Raw genomic sequence first — 13,540 nt, 5'->3', positions numbered from 1 at the left:
TCTTCCTTTCATTCTTCTATGGTGGCGTGTGTTTCCTTCACTTCCCTGGGAAACCTTCCCAACCCCCTCCCGCCCCGTGACCTGCCCATCAACTCCTTTCCCCATCTGCGGTGTCTTTGGGCTGTTTGCTGATAGCTTGCGAGCCACAAAGTCCCTAAAGCCAGGCTTCACTAGTTCCCAAATTAAAGATATGAGAGACCTGTCGGCAGTCGCGGCCTTCCGGTCCCGCAGCATCAGTGTTTCAGAACATGCCATCCGAAGGTAGAGGAATCACAGGAGTCTGTGCTCCACATGGTTTCATTTTGGGGTTTCTGCATGCTGGGACACTTGCATGTCATAGATTTTGGATAGGTTTTGAAAAGTACTATTCACTATTTTGATAGGGAACTAATATATAATTCAAGAATTTAAATAGATTGGTCAGTGGTTGTCAATCAAGGCTTCTGCTTTCTATTGTCAATCTAATTGTGCATTCTCTTGGTGAAAATTTTTTTATGCCTGCTATGTGTTGATTGACCAAAATGTTCTGTGGTATTAAGGAGAGTTGGAAAAGTAGCTAAACACGTTAGTATCAAGCTTGTATCATCATCGTATCAAGCAGCCTCCCTTGGGCCAGAGAGTGAATAAGCTATAACGCTTCACACACAGGAAAAAAATCTGCAGATGCTGGAAATCCGAAGCAACACACTCAAAATGCTGGAGGAACTCCGCAGGTCAGGTAGCATCTTCTTTCTCAGAGCCGCCTTGCTCTGACATCTCTCCTTCCTCTACAGTCCTGAAGAAGGGCCGTGGCCCCAAACATTGACTATTTGCTTTTCTGCATAGATGCTGCCTGGCCTCCTGAGTTCCTCCAGCATTTTGTGTGTGAAGCTGTAATGCCTGCTTGCCTATTCAAGCTTTCTTCAGTCATTTTGTCTGAGATGTATTTTCAAAAGATGAGCTGCAAACTTGAAAAACATGCTCTAAATACCCACAAACCAGGCAACATCTGTGGAGAGATTTGGTTAATGTGACCATCAGAGTGCATCAGCTCTTCTCTCTCTTCTCCCCCCGCCCCCAATCCCTTCTCCACCTTTGTGCACCATTACCCTTTTATGGGTTTACAAGGCATACAAGGTTGACAAAAATAATACACTATTGAGGCTTCTTTCCACCTCAATGATAACTTGTTCAGTTATCTCAACACGCAATCAGTGCATCTCCCCCATTTTTTATCCAAATAGAGCACATAAGAATCCAGAATGTAAAGAACTTTGCTAAAATCTCATTTGGTGATGGCATTTCAAACCACTAGTAGATATAGTTACGGGGGATTTTAGACTTTGAAAGGATTTTCTCTTTCTTCTATCCCTTTCATCATCAGGTGTCGTGCCCAGTTTGAGCTTTGACTGCCATGGCCCACATACTCCTGTGTTAGATCAAGTGGATCAATTCATTGGTATTCATTTTTAGTTCTCTGGCTGCTGTCTCCATCATCATTTGTCTTTGCCTTCCTTTTGCTTTCTTCCCTTCAATCTTTCCCATAATTACCGTGCATTCTAACTCCTCTTTCCGAATCCCATGTTCAATGAAGTTACGTTGCCGTTTCATGATCTCATGCATTATTTCTCTTTTTTTGTTTGCTGTTCATGACATCATCGTTAGATATTCGTTTTGTCCATGATATTCTTTGCATCCTCCTCAAAAACCACATCTCTGCTGTTTCAGTTCGTTTCCTCATGTTACTAGATATTGTCCAACATTCTGATCCGTATAACAAATATCCCTTTACCCCAAGTAAATATGCCCAGTTATCAATTTCTTTAGTTTTTTGGTGGAGTACAGTTAAGATTGAGTATTGAATCTACATAAAATAGTTCCAGTTATTGTTACATAAAATTTGTAATGTGTAAAATTTACTTCCTGTCCCATCCCACCAATTTTTAAAAAATTTTTATACAATGCAGTACAGGCCCTTCCAAGCCCGGTGAGCCACCCTGCCCAGCAACCCACCTGCTTAACCCCACCCGAATCACAGGATAATTTGCAATGACCAGTTAACCTAGTAACTTTGGACTATTGGAGGAAACCGGAGAGCCTGGAGAAAATCCACAGGGAGGATGTACAAACTCCCTACAGACAGCACCAGAACTGAACTCCAAACCCCGACACCCCAAGGTGTATTAGCGTTACACCAACAGCTGTGCTATGTTGTGCCACATAGCATTCTGGTAATACACACAAGTTGTACTTCACTGATCACAATTCAGTCAGTTGTTCCTCAGTGTTAGCCTAAACCCATGAAATTGTGCTGGCTGCCAGTTATACCATAAGACCGTATGACATTGGAGTAGAATTAGGCCATTCAGATGGAGTCTGCTCTGCCGTTCCATCATGTCTGACTTATTATCTCTCTCCACCCATTTTGTTGCTTTCTCCCTGTAACCTTTGACGCTCTTACTAATCCAGAAACTATCAGCCTCTGCTTTAAGTATATCCAATGACTTGGCCTCCACAGTTGTCTGTGGCAATGAATTCATCAGATTTGCCACCCTCTAGCTAAAGAACCTGCCACCTGAGTGTTCAGATTCATTGAAGCCAATGAACAAGCTCATCAAGGACCAAGTACATTTGCACATAATCTGCAGTGGCAAATAATAACTAATTTCTCTTCCAGTGATTTGCTTTAAAGCAAGATTACAAATTTAAACCTGCTTTTGCTTTCATTTCTTCCTGAGCTTGCTGCTTTCTCACTAATTTAATTACTATCTGTGGTTTCTAAATGTTTTATGAAATGGGTTGAATTAAACACATTACTTTTATTGCAGTGATAAAATAAAATAGGTTTATACTGACTATTTCTGAGATCAATTTTTATTCGTGAAAGGTTGTTTCCATCCAACCTAAAACGTAGAAGCAGAATTGGGCCATTCAACCCATTGAGTTTGCTCTGCCATTCCCCAGTGAACTTACAGCAAAGAGAACCCTTCAGCCCATGAGCCACATTCTTATTAGACTGGATCCCTAGTCGTCTTTACTCAGGCAATCCTCAGGCAACTGAGCACTAGGTTAAGCTCTTCTAATATTTTTATTTACTGACAGTCACTCTTGTTAATGTTTAGAGCTCAAACAAGACAAACCGGAGTATTTCCAAATGTTCTGCTTCTTTCTGCCTGATTAAAGACAGCAGTGGCAAGACACACCATAGAGGCAGAATGGCAATCGTGACATGAGGCAGATATCCTGGATGAAAGGGGTGGTTGTATTATATTTATTTATTTTAAATGCCATTTATAAATTTGTTTTTATAATAAAAGAATGTACTTTTTATACATGCAGTTAGGTGAACTAAATAAAGGCTGTTCATACCATGGTCCACTGTCCCCACCTATCAGATTCCATCTTCTTCAGGCCTTCCTTATTTCCATTTATTACCTCATGCCTTTTTACAGCATTTCCACTCTTTTCTCTGACTTCTCCCTATAATCTTTCATATACTGAATAAGACCATAAGACAGAATTGGAGCAGAATTAGGCCTATTTATTTTTGCAATTTTTGAAAGATTGCTCATAACTTGTCCATAACATAACGATGCCCAAAATGTTTGTTCAGTGTTTAAATGTGACTGAGTTCTAAACTTTCCATTGCTTCATAGTCGGTCATAGTACACTGCAGCACAGGAACAGGCCATTCAGCCCATTTAGTCAATGCCAAACTATTAATCTGCCTAGTTCCATCGACCTGTACCCGGACCATAGCCCTCCATACCCCTTTCATCCATGTACCTGCCCAAATTTCTCTTAAATATTAATCTATTCTGCATCCCCTACTTCCACTGGCAGCTCGTTCCACATCTCATCCTTAAATATTTCACCCTTAACCCATGACACTTAGACTTGCCACAAAAGGATCCTGTTCCTTGACTTATGAAGGCATTTGAAAGTGTGTAACTGGCAGTAAGCTTATGATTTGGCACACTGTTGATCTAATGACATTTTTTTGGCTTGGATATACTGCAGTTTTGTGGAAGAGGAGTTACTCCCTTGGGTTGGTTCAGTGAGCTCATGATTGAACTTCCACCATTTTCCCGCCTCAACCCTGCATTCTTTGCTTCAATTGGGTTCCAAAAATCAATTAATCTGTGACTAAGTTCTTTGATTGCTCACAGCCTTCTGTGATTACCAAAGCTTCAGTCTTAGTGAAAATGTTGCTTCGCTCCTGTCCTGCCCTAAGTGCCTAGTCCATTGTAGAATGGTGATGGTGCAACTTCAATACTTTCAGAGTGCCTTATGTGGTTTCCGTAACATCAGTGAGAACAAATGCAGACTGGGTGTCTGGTTTGCAAAGCATCTGTAATGGCTGTTCTGAGATCGCAGATGCATGCTCTCTCAATTCCTTGTCTTGTTTCCATTCTGACCTGTCTATCTTTGGTCTTCTCCACTACCAGGTTGAGGCACAAAGTAAACTAGAAGAATATTCTCCCTGAGTAGCATACAATCTAATGATCTGAGTATTTAACTTTACTACTTCGGGGACGATTACCTCGTGTATTTTTTTTCACTCCTGCACCTGTCCTCGCGTTTTCTCTTTCCAAGTTCACCCCTCCCCTCTTTTGTGGTCCCTTTACCAATGATCCACAAACTTCACCCACCATATTCCCTCCCCCATCTGATTGGATCAGCCCTTCATATTTCCCTGAATGGATTCCTTCCACACACGTCAGATTACAGCAGTTGTCTCCACCTTGAGCTTTCCCCCCACCACCTGGCTCCATCTGCCTCGATTTCCTTATCTGATTCCTCCTATCACCCATCTGTTTCTCTCCTATTTTCACCCCTCCCCTATCTGGCTATGCCTTCCCATCATCCTTCGCCCCTCCTCAGTCCACCTATCATATACCAGCCCGTGTCTTTGTCCTCCCCTGTCCATTCTCAGTACTAATGCAGTATCTTGACTTGAGACATTAACAATTCCTTCCTCCCCACACCCCAGATGATGCTCGGCCCACATAGTGTTTTGTAGACAGCTTCTTTCCCTCTGCAAGCAGAATTTTGAAGAGTCCATGAATATTGCCTTGCTCTTCCTCTTTTGCTCTTTTTTTAAAATTTTAATTTATAGTAATTTTTTGTCTTGTAATGAACTACAGCCATAAAAACAATTTACAGGATTTACAGTGATCAACATGATTCTGATATTCTTCTAAGTTGTAATTCATCCTAATGTTAAGAACCCTCAGATAAAAGCTCTTTACAATCATTTGTTATGTCTCGTATGTTGTGAGTAATCATGATTTCTCCATGATACTTCTTGGCAAATTTTTCTACAGAAATGGTCTGCATTGCCTTCTGGGCGGTGACTTTACAAGACAGATGACCCCAGCCAATATCAATACTCTTCAGAGATTGTCTGCCTGGTGTCAGTGGTTGCATAGCCAGAACTTATGATGTGCACCAGCTGCTCTTATGACCATCCACCACCTGACCCTGGCTTCACGTGACCCTGATCCGTGGGGGTGGGGGGAGCTGAGCAGGTGCTCCGCCATCCCATCTCGGCTGATTTATTAACCCCCCCCCTCCCAAAACCCCTAAGGAATAAAGTCACATTTAATTCCTCAAAACCCTAAGAAATACAAACCCTGGCTATCTAACCTCGCTCTTTATTACTGCCCTCTCATCCCAGGAATTAACTTGGTGAATCACCTTTTGAAATGTCTCCAGTCCTACCATGCTTTTTTTTGAGGTAAGGAGACCAAAACTGCACAGTACCAGTTGTGGCTTGGCTAATGCCTAACCAACTGTAACAAACTTCCATTATGTTAAATTCCCAATCCCTTTGCAATCAAACCCAATGTGCAGTTTGCCTCCTGGAATTTAAAACACATTTAGTTGGTAGTTTTTTTTTAAAAGCACTAGGTGGTCTCAATAAACATGACTGAAGCTACTGCATTGTTGTTAAAACCCAAATGAGTTGCTAATCAAGTTTATTGTCATTCAACCATGCACATGTATACAGCTAAGCAAAACCATGTTCCTCGGGGACCAAGGTGCAAAGCACAGTAAATCATGTACAGAACATAAATTGATAGTAACACAATAATATTAACTAATTTACCAATCTTAGCTGATCTGGAATACATTGCTTTCAGAACACAGCAGAACTGTTGAATGATGATTTGGAATGAACTTAAATAGTGACATTTCCATTAATGTCCATACAGTGAAAGCAAATTACACAGATTTTGTTAACTTGAGCTGGCATTTGGATCTTGATTTTCCACAGGAGAAGCAGATGTGGTGACACTTGGACTTCCTGTTTGTCTTTCAGTCTCATTTAAAATCGTGCCACAAAACCTTGGAACATGGAGTAAAAATATGAGTAAATATTGGCTATTATTGCATCTCTTAAGGGACAACCACTGACCAGAGGTTTGAAAACAGTCGAGTCCTGACATTTCAAAGTTATTTCTTACTCTGGAAAATGAATATAAAAAAAAATACTGAATTACTGTGTCTTGTTTCTTTGAGTTGAAGATTATGCTGTACTTGTAAATTTGCTTTACTCTATAATTAACCCTGCGGGATAATGCTGCAGGTTAGATTTAAACTTAAACTTTCAAACATGGCATTTGTTCAGCTAGTTACAATAATTGGAAAATTCACAATTTTCAGCCATAAGAAATGACCAAAATGCATTGATTTTTGCATCTTGTCATTTATGATAATTTATCTTGGTGGTATACATACAATTAATATTTTCCTGAGCTAGACTTGGTATGGCTTATCACTGCTTGGGAGTACTTCTTGGAAATTTGGGATGTGGCATTTGTTTCTTGAAACCCTATCCTAAGTTGATCAATAAAAGGCCAAAGTTTTTGTAATGCAATCATAGCTTTCTAACAAGCAGAAGGGCACATTCTGAATGCATGCTTGAAACCGCGCGACGAAACAATTGCTATTGAACATGAAAGTAATTTGTGATGCGGATTTGTTATTGCATTGTTCGGGGTTTTGACTGGTAACTTCTCATTCTAATAGAATGCAAACCTCTATTACGAGTTCTAGCTTGGGATCAGCAGATGAGAGTTCACTTGCAGAAGCAGAAGACAGTCTAAAGACCGTCCACCTTGAACTTACTGAAACATGCTTGGATATGATGGCTCGATATGTTTTCTCTAACTTCTCTGCTCTGCCCAAGAGGTTTGTATTCATCATTTTGTCTCTTGAACCATTCTGAAATGACTTTAAACTGAAGGAATATACTGAATACCACAGAAAATGGGCGTATGGTTTGTGCTGGTAATATGCGACACATTAACCACCTTATCGACTGCTTTCAGAACCACCTTGTCTCACTCTTTCCCTTGTATGCTTATGCACTGCTCCTTAAATGTATCCGAACTATTTGCCATGATTCCTGTGTTTAGTGAGTCCCACAGTCCAATAACTCCCTGGGTGAAGATGTTTGAATTCCTGGCCTCATTTATAAGGAGCTATCTAGGGGTGGCATGTTGGCGTCATGGATGGCACAATCACTTTACAGCGCCAACATCAGGGTTTGATTCTTGCCACGTCTGTAAAGAGTTTGAACGTTCTTCCCCGTGACCACTTGTGTTTCCTCTGGGTGCTCCAGTTTTCTCCCACGTTCCAGTTATGGTGGTCTTGCATTTTATAGTTTACCTGCACCCTCCTTTCTCTGTAGCTGTTGCACTTTATTTTCATTGTTATTGTTTTACTTTGTTCCTCTATACACTGTTTAAATTGATCTCTAATGAACAGTGTGTAAGACAAGCTTTTTGCTCCCCTCTCACCCTTGCTCTTCTCCCCTTTCACTCTTATTCCATTCCCTGTTTCGGTTCTCCTGTCACTCCTTCCTTTCACCTGCTCATCACCTCCCTGTGGTGTCCCTCCTCCTCCCTTTTCTCCCTTGTCTCCGGTGAACCACTCTTCTCTCTGATTAGAGTCCTTTTTCAGCCCTTTACAGCTCTATCTCCCCCCTCACCTGGTCTCACCTATCACCTGCCAGCTTGTAATGCTCTCCTCCCCACCACCTTATTCTGGCTTTTATTTCCTTCATTTCCAGCCCTGATGAAGGATCTTGTGCCAAAATGTAAAACCATTTATTTCCCTCTGTCGATTCTGCCTGACCTGTTGAGTTCCTCCAGCCTTTTGTGTTTGTTACTCAATCTTTTCACTGTATCTTGGTACATGTGACAGTTCCAATTCATCAAAGCGCTGTGCTGTACCCAGATCACTGTTCTGAAATCTAAGTAATGATTTTAATTTAACATGTGACTGATTGTTAAGATTTCCTGTGATTCCTTTTGCTCATTTTCACGAGGTTTTCTTTGCTTTGTGTTTCTCTAAGGTCCCCTGTTGCAGAGTTTCTCCTTGGTGCAGGAAGGAGTAACACATGGCTAGTTGGGAACAAGCTAGTCACAGTGACTACCAGCAGTGGTGTGGGGACGAGAGCACTAATGGGTCTTGATTCCTTGGACCAGAAGAGCACTGAAGAGGCTTCCAGGTGTCGTACAACCTGCTCTGTGGCAATTGCAGCTTTGGTAGAAAGCAAAATATTTGTGTGTCATTGGCTTTATTTATTGGATGGCACAGTCGTGAAGTGGTTAATGTAGCGCTTCAAAATACTAGTGTTCTAGGTTCAATCCCTGCTGCTGTCTCTTAGGAGTTTGTATGTCCTCCTTGTGGTCATGTATGTTTCCTCTGGGTGCTCAGGTTTCCTCGCAAGTTCTAAAGACGTATGGGTTAGGGCAGGAGTTCCTGACCTTTTTTATGTCGTGGACCAATACCATTAAGCAGGGGGTCTGTGGCCCTCAGGTAGGGAACCCCTAAGTTAGTTTTATTGAGCTGTGAGCATGCAATGTTGATGCTGGAACTTGTGGGCTACCCATGTTGAATAGCTGGAATTACCCGAACCGTGTTGGTTGTTGATGTGGAGTAACATTTTTCAATGTACATGTGACTAAAATGCCAATCTCTTAAATTTACCACAGAAGTTTAAAAAAAAAATGTAATGGTGTAGATTATTTTACGATTAAATATGATGGGTTTGGAACGTAACAAGCCAGGGTTTTATTTTCCTGTCACAAACTGTGATAAATGCCGTAGCTGTGTAGTTGGAGGTTAGAATATTTGTACAAGTTAGATTTACTGTTTTGACTCCAAGGACGGATTCATCTCTGCAAGTGAAGACCACCCAGGAAGCACCTGCCAAGCTGGAATCTCAAACCAGTCAGCAGATCGGAAAGGCGGCCCGCCTGCGAGTGAGATCCATATCAGGTGAAGGTTGCTTCAGGAGAATCTTTATAAAGAACTGTGTGGCCAAACTGGTTTAAGTATCATGTCTCTTGCTTGAGTTATTGCTTTTATAAATCAAATGAGGTACTTTAATATATCATAGAACACAGAACATAGCACAGGGAAAAAGCCTTTTGGCCTGCAGTGTTGTGCCGAGCCAGTTAAATCAATAATCAAATAGCTAACTAAACTAATCTCTTCTACATACACAACGTCCATATCTCTCAATTTCCCTCACGTTAATGTGCCTACCTAAACATCTTAAAATTATGTTGATGGAATATGATGGTTTGTACATAATAGGGTAAATACTATTGATGTCTCCTTGATCAGTGAGCGTTATTTCTAATTGATTTATTATTGTCACATAATAAGATACAGTGGAAAGTTTTTTTTGAATGCCTTCCAAATTGTCAGTATAATAGGAAAAATGTAGTACATAATGTTATGGTTGGAGGATGTGCAGTGCAGGTAGGCAAAGTTCAAGGGTCATGACGAGGTAGATTAACAGATCATCCTCGTTGGATAAGAAGTCCATTTAAGAATTGTGCAATAGTGAGCTAGAAGCTGTATTTGAATATAGTAGTATGTACTCTCAATGTTTTTCTATTGAGTGAGAGGTTATCATCTTGTAAATTCTTAGATGTGCACATGGATGATAGAAAAATGGAGGGCTATTTAGCAGGGGGTGGCAGGTGGGGTGGAGATATGTCTCCACCAAAGATTAGGCACTCCTTCCCTCTGCTAGCCTGCTGGTCACCCTTGGGTGAGGTGTAGCATCTGCCTAGCTCTCTTTCTCTCTCTTCCCCCCTCCCCCCCCCACCCCCGCCACTCCTGGATTAGGGACACATGAAGCCATGAGAGCAGATGGTGGATGGTCGTATAAGCAGCTAGTGCATGTCATATAATCAGGACTTGTGATCACTTGTGCCAGGCTGACAATGGCTGGGGGTCACCCATCTTGTAAATACACCGCCCAGAAGAAGGCAATGGCAAATTACTTATGCAGAAAAATTTGGCAAGAACAATCGTGGTCATGGAAAGACCATGATTGCCTATGTCATTTGACACGGCACATAACGGTGACGTAGGAGGGAAGTGTTAGATTGATCTTAGAGTAGGCTTAAGAGTCGGCACTACTTTTGTCGGCCAAAGGGTCTGTACTGTGCTATAGTGCTCTACATTCATCATAGTCTGGGCTGTGTTTACAGAACAAGACTGTATATTGAACCAATAAGGAATTAAACCCCGCCCCCCCAGTCATAGGATAGAAGGTAGTTATCCATTTGCCTAAATATAAGAAATTCTCAGCATGCTGGAAATTCTGAGCAACACAAAATACTGAAATGCTTGGCAAGTCGGGCGGCATCTACGGAAGGAAAAACAGTCTGTTTCTGGCGGAGACCCTTTATTTTTTACTGAAGTATTGTTTAAGTATTATCTTGATATCCAATTTATCATATTCCAGCAGTCCTACCTGTTGACCACATCCATTTAAAATCCTTACTTCTCTGCTAATTGTCATAACTAATAACTTGTGGCTTTCTGGGATAATGCATTCAGATTTCTCCAAACATTGGATTTTATTTTAGTCATTTTATTTTGACATTTTAACATTTTGACCCCTCGATCTGAATTCATGCAATGAAAAGATGGCCCAGTGTTAACTGATGACAGGCTGGTGCCATCTGTTCAAAGTAAGTTTGTTATCAAAGTACATCTGTGTCACCATTTACAACCCTGAGATTCATTTTCTTGTGGGCATACTCAAATCCATAATAGAATAATAGCTATAATAGAATCAATGAAAGAGCATTTATCTTTTGTTCAACCAATGTGCAAAAGATGACAAACTGTTCAAATGCAAAAAGAAAGGCATAAATGATAAATATCTAGGACACGAGCTGAAGAGTCCTTGAAAGTGAGTCCATAGGTTGTGGGAATATTTCAATGATGGGGGAAATGATGTTGAGTTAAGTTATCCCCTTTGGTTCAAGAGCCTGATAGTTGAGGGGTAAGAGCTGTTCCTGAGGCTCCTGTATCTCCTTCCTGATGGCAGCAACAAAAAGAGAGCATGACTTGAGTGGTGGGGGGTCCCTGATAAGGAATGCTGCTTTATGTAGATGTGCTCCATCCTGTGAATGAGACCATGCCTGATGTTCACCTTAACTAGATGAGCCCTTCTTAGTTTCATAAACCATTAAATCTTTGCCCAACAATAGCCTGTTGCAACTGAGTTAAGCTGATGATGAAGCTGACAGTTTAGTAATTGTTTGTATTGGGGTGTGCGTTTGGGAAAAGCGAAGTACAGAGGAATGTATTTACACAGATACCACACATCTGCTACTGAATGGCATTGACGTTTTCAGAATGCTTCAAGTTCTGAATACTTTAAAATGCAATTTCTGGCTAATTCACTGAGTTGGAAGTTTTGCTGTATTGAGACTGTTTTTCCCCCTTCTTCACTTAGAAGTGACATCTGGTGTGGATTTACATGTTGTCAGCTTCTCTCCAGTGTTCCATCAGCAGGCTTTATAAATCAAATATGGCATGTTGGGGTGCTTCCAGCTTTCTCCATTCCGCTGGAAGTTTCAGTCAAATTTATTCAACAGATAGAACATGCTTCTATTCCAACTGGTACAGTTAAGTCAGATTAGAATATTACAAGACTGGAATAGTAAACTTTGTGCAACACTTGATCTAGTTAATTGTATCTATGTTGTTGAAATTAACATGTAATACCTATTGACTAACTTTGAATAAACCAAATTGTATCTGTTTCAGTAGTTCCATTTAGTATCAGGGAAGTATATGCAATATACATCCTGAAATTCTTGTTCTTTGCAGACATCCACAAAAACAGAAGTTGCCCAAAGAATGAGTGATAGTTGAAATATTAGAACCTCAAAGTCTCCCTACTCCCCCCTCCTATGCACAAGCAGCAGCAAATCACTGACCTTCTCCCCTGCCACCCCCACCCATTACTGCAAAAAAGCATCAGCATGCTCTACCCATGAAACATGCAATAGCTTTCCTCACCAACGAGAGAGATTTGATAGGCTGGGTACACAAGAGACTGCATATGCTGGAATCTGGAGCAACGATCCTGAAAGTGGAGGAGTGGTCACAGTTCAAAGTAAATTTATTAAAGTACATAAATGTTACCATATACTACCCGGAGATTCATTTTCTTGCCAGCATTCACAGTAGAAGAAATACAATAGAGTTCATGGAAAAAATACACAAAGACTGACAATCAACGTGCAAAAGAACTTTGGGTCAAGTGACATCTGCAAATGAAAATGGACAGTGGATGTTTGGAGTTGGTTTGTCTAGAGCGAAGGAGACTGTGGAGGGAGCTTAGAGGTTTATAAAATTAGAAAGAGCATAGATAACGTGGTGGTCTCAGCCTTTTACCCAGGGCAGGGAAGTTGAAAGTTAGAGGGCATATGTTTAAGGTGAGAAGGGAAAGGTTTAAAGGGAACCTGTGCGTCACTGAGGGCGGTTGAATGGCAGAGAAAGTGATGGAGGCTGGTACAGTTACAATGTTTAAGCCATTTGTACGTGGATAGAAAAAGGTTTAGAGAGATGTGAGCCAATTCTGGAACTTGGAAGAATGAGAGGAGATCTTATAGAAACATAACATTATGAAAGGGATAGAGGCAGGAAAGTTGTTTTCACTGGTAGGTGAGACTAGAACTAGGGGGCATAAACTCAAGATTCAGGGAAGTAGATTTAGGATGGAGATGAGGAGGAACTGCTTTTCCCAGAGAGTGGTTGCATCTGTGGAATTCTCTGCCCAATGAAGCAGTGGAGGCCAGCACAGTAAATATATTTAAGACAAGGTTGGATAGATTTTTGCATAGTAGGGGAATTGAGGGCTATGGGGAAAAGGCAGGTAGGTGGAGATGTCCATGGCCAGATCAGCCATATCTTATTGAATGGCGGAGCAGGCTCGACAGGCCAGATGGTCTACTCCTGCTCCTATTTCTTATGTCATTATGTTCTTAAATGTGGGCAAAAAGGGACTAGTTTAGGAATCCACATTGTTCAACATGGGCAAATTGGGTTGAAGTGCTTGTTTCACTGCTATATGTCTGTGACTATGACTTATTCAATTATTTTAACAGTTTATTTACAATAATTGCAATTTAATTAGCTGATGGGACGTATTTGTAAAACTAGCACCAGACTTGTATATTTGATTATCTGATGCACAATTTAGCAGTATGTTGCTTTTGCTACTGTT

General features: G+C 41.0%; 1 protein-coding gene across 6 annotated transcripts in view; it reads left to right on the top strand.

Moving 5' to 3' along the window:
* The window catches only part of tsc2 (TSC complex subunit 2), a 136,528-nt gene that overhangs the window by 75,464 nt on the left and 47,524 nt on the right, over positions 1 to 13,540 (top strand). For 3 of the 6 annotated variants that reach the window (XM_072269067.1, XM_072269064.1, XM_072269070.1), the window contains 4 exons: positions 136 to 261; positions 7,015 to 7,176; positions 8,345 to 8,500; positions 9,161 to 9,273. In XM_072269067.1, coding sequence (XP_072125168.1) covers positions 136 to 261; positions 7,015 to 7,176; positions 8,345 to 8,500; positions 9,161 to 9,273 — 557 coding nt within the window. The remainder of the gene's footprint in view (positions 1 to 135; positions 262 to 7,014; positions 7,177 to 8,344; positions 8,501 to 9,160; positions 9,274 to 13,540) is intronic. The other 3 variants (XM_072269066.1, XM_072269069.1, XM_072269068.1) reach the window with 3 other exon arrangements.

Source organism: Mobula birostris, chromosome 9 (assembly GCF_030028105.1).
Source record: "Mobula birostris isolate sMobBir1 chromosome 9, sMobBir1.hap1, whole genome shotgun sequence".
NCBI classification, from domain to species: domain Eukaryota; kingdom Metazoa; phylum Chordata; class Chondrichthyes; order Myliobatiformes; family Myliobatidae; genus Mobula; species Mobula birostris.
The sequence above is the reverse complement of the archived record's forward strand: the minus strand, read 5'-3'. Positions and strand labels throughout refer to the sequence as shown.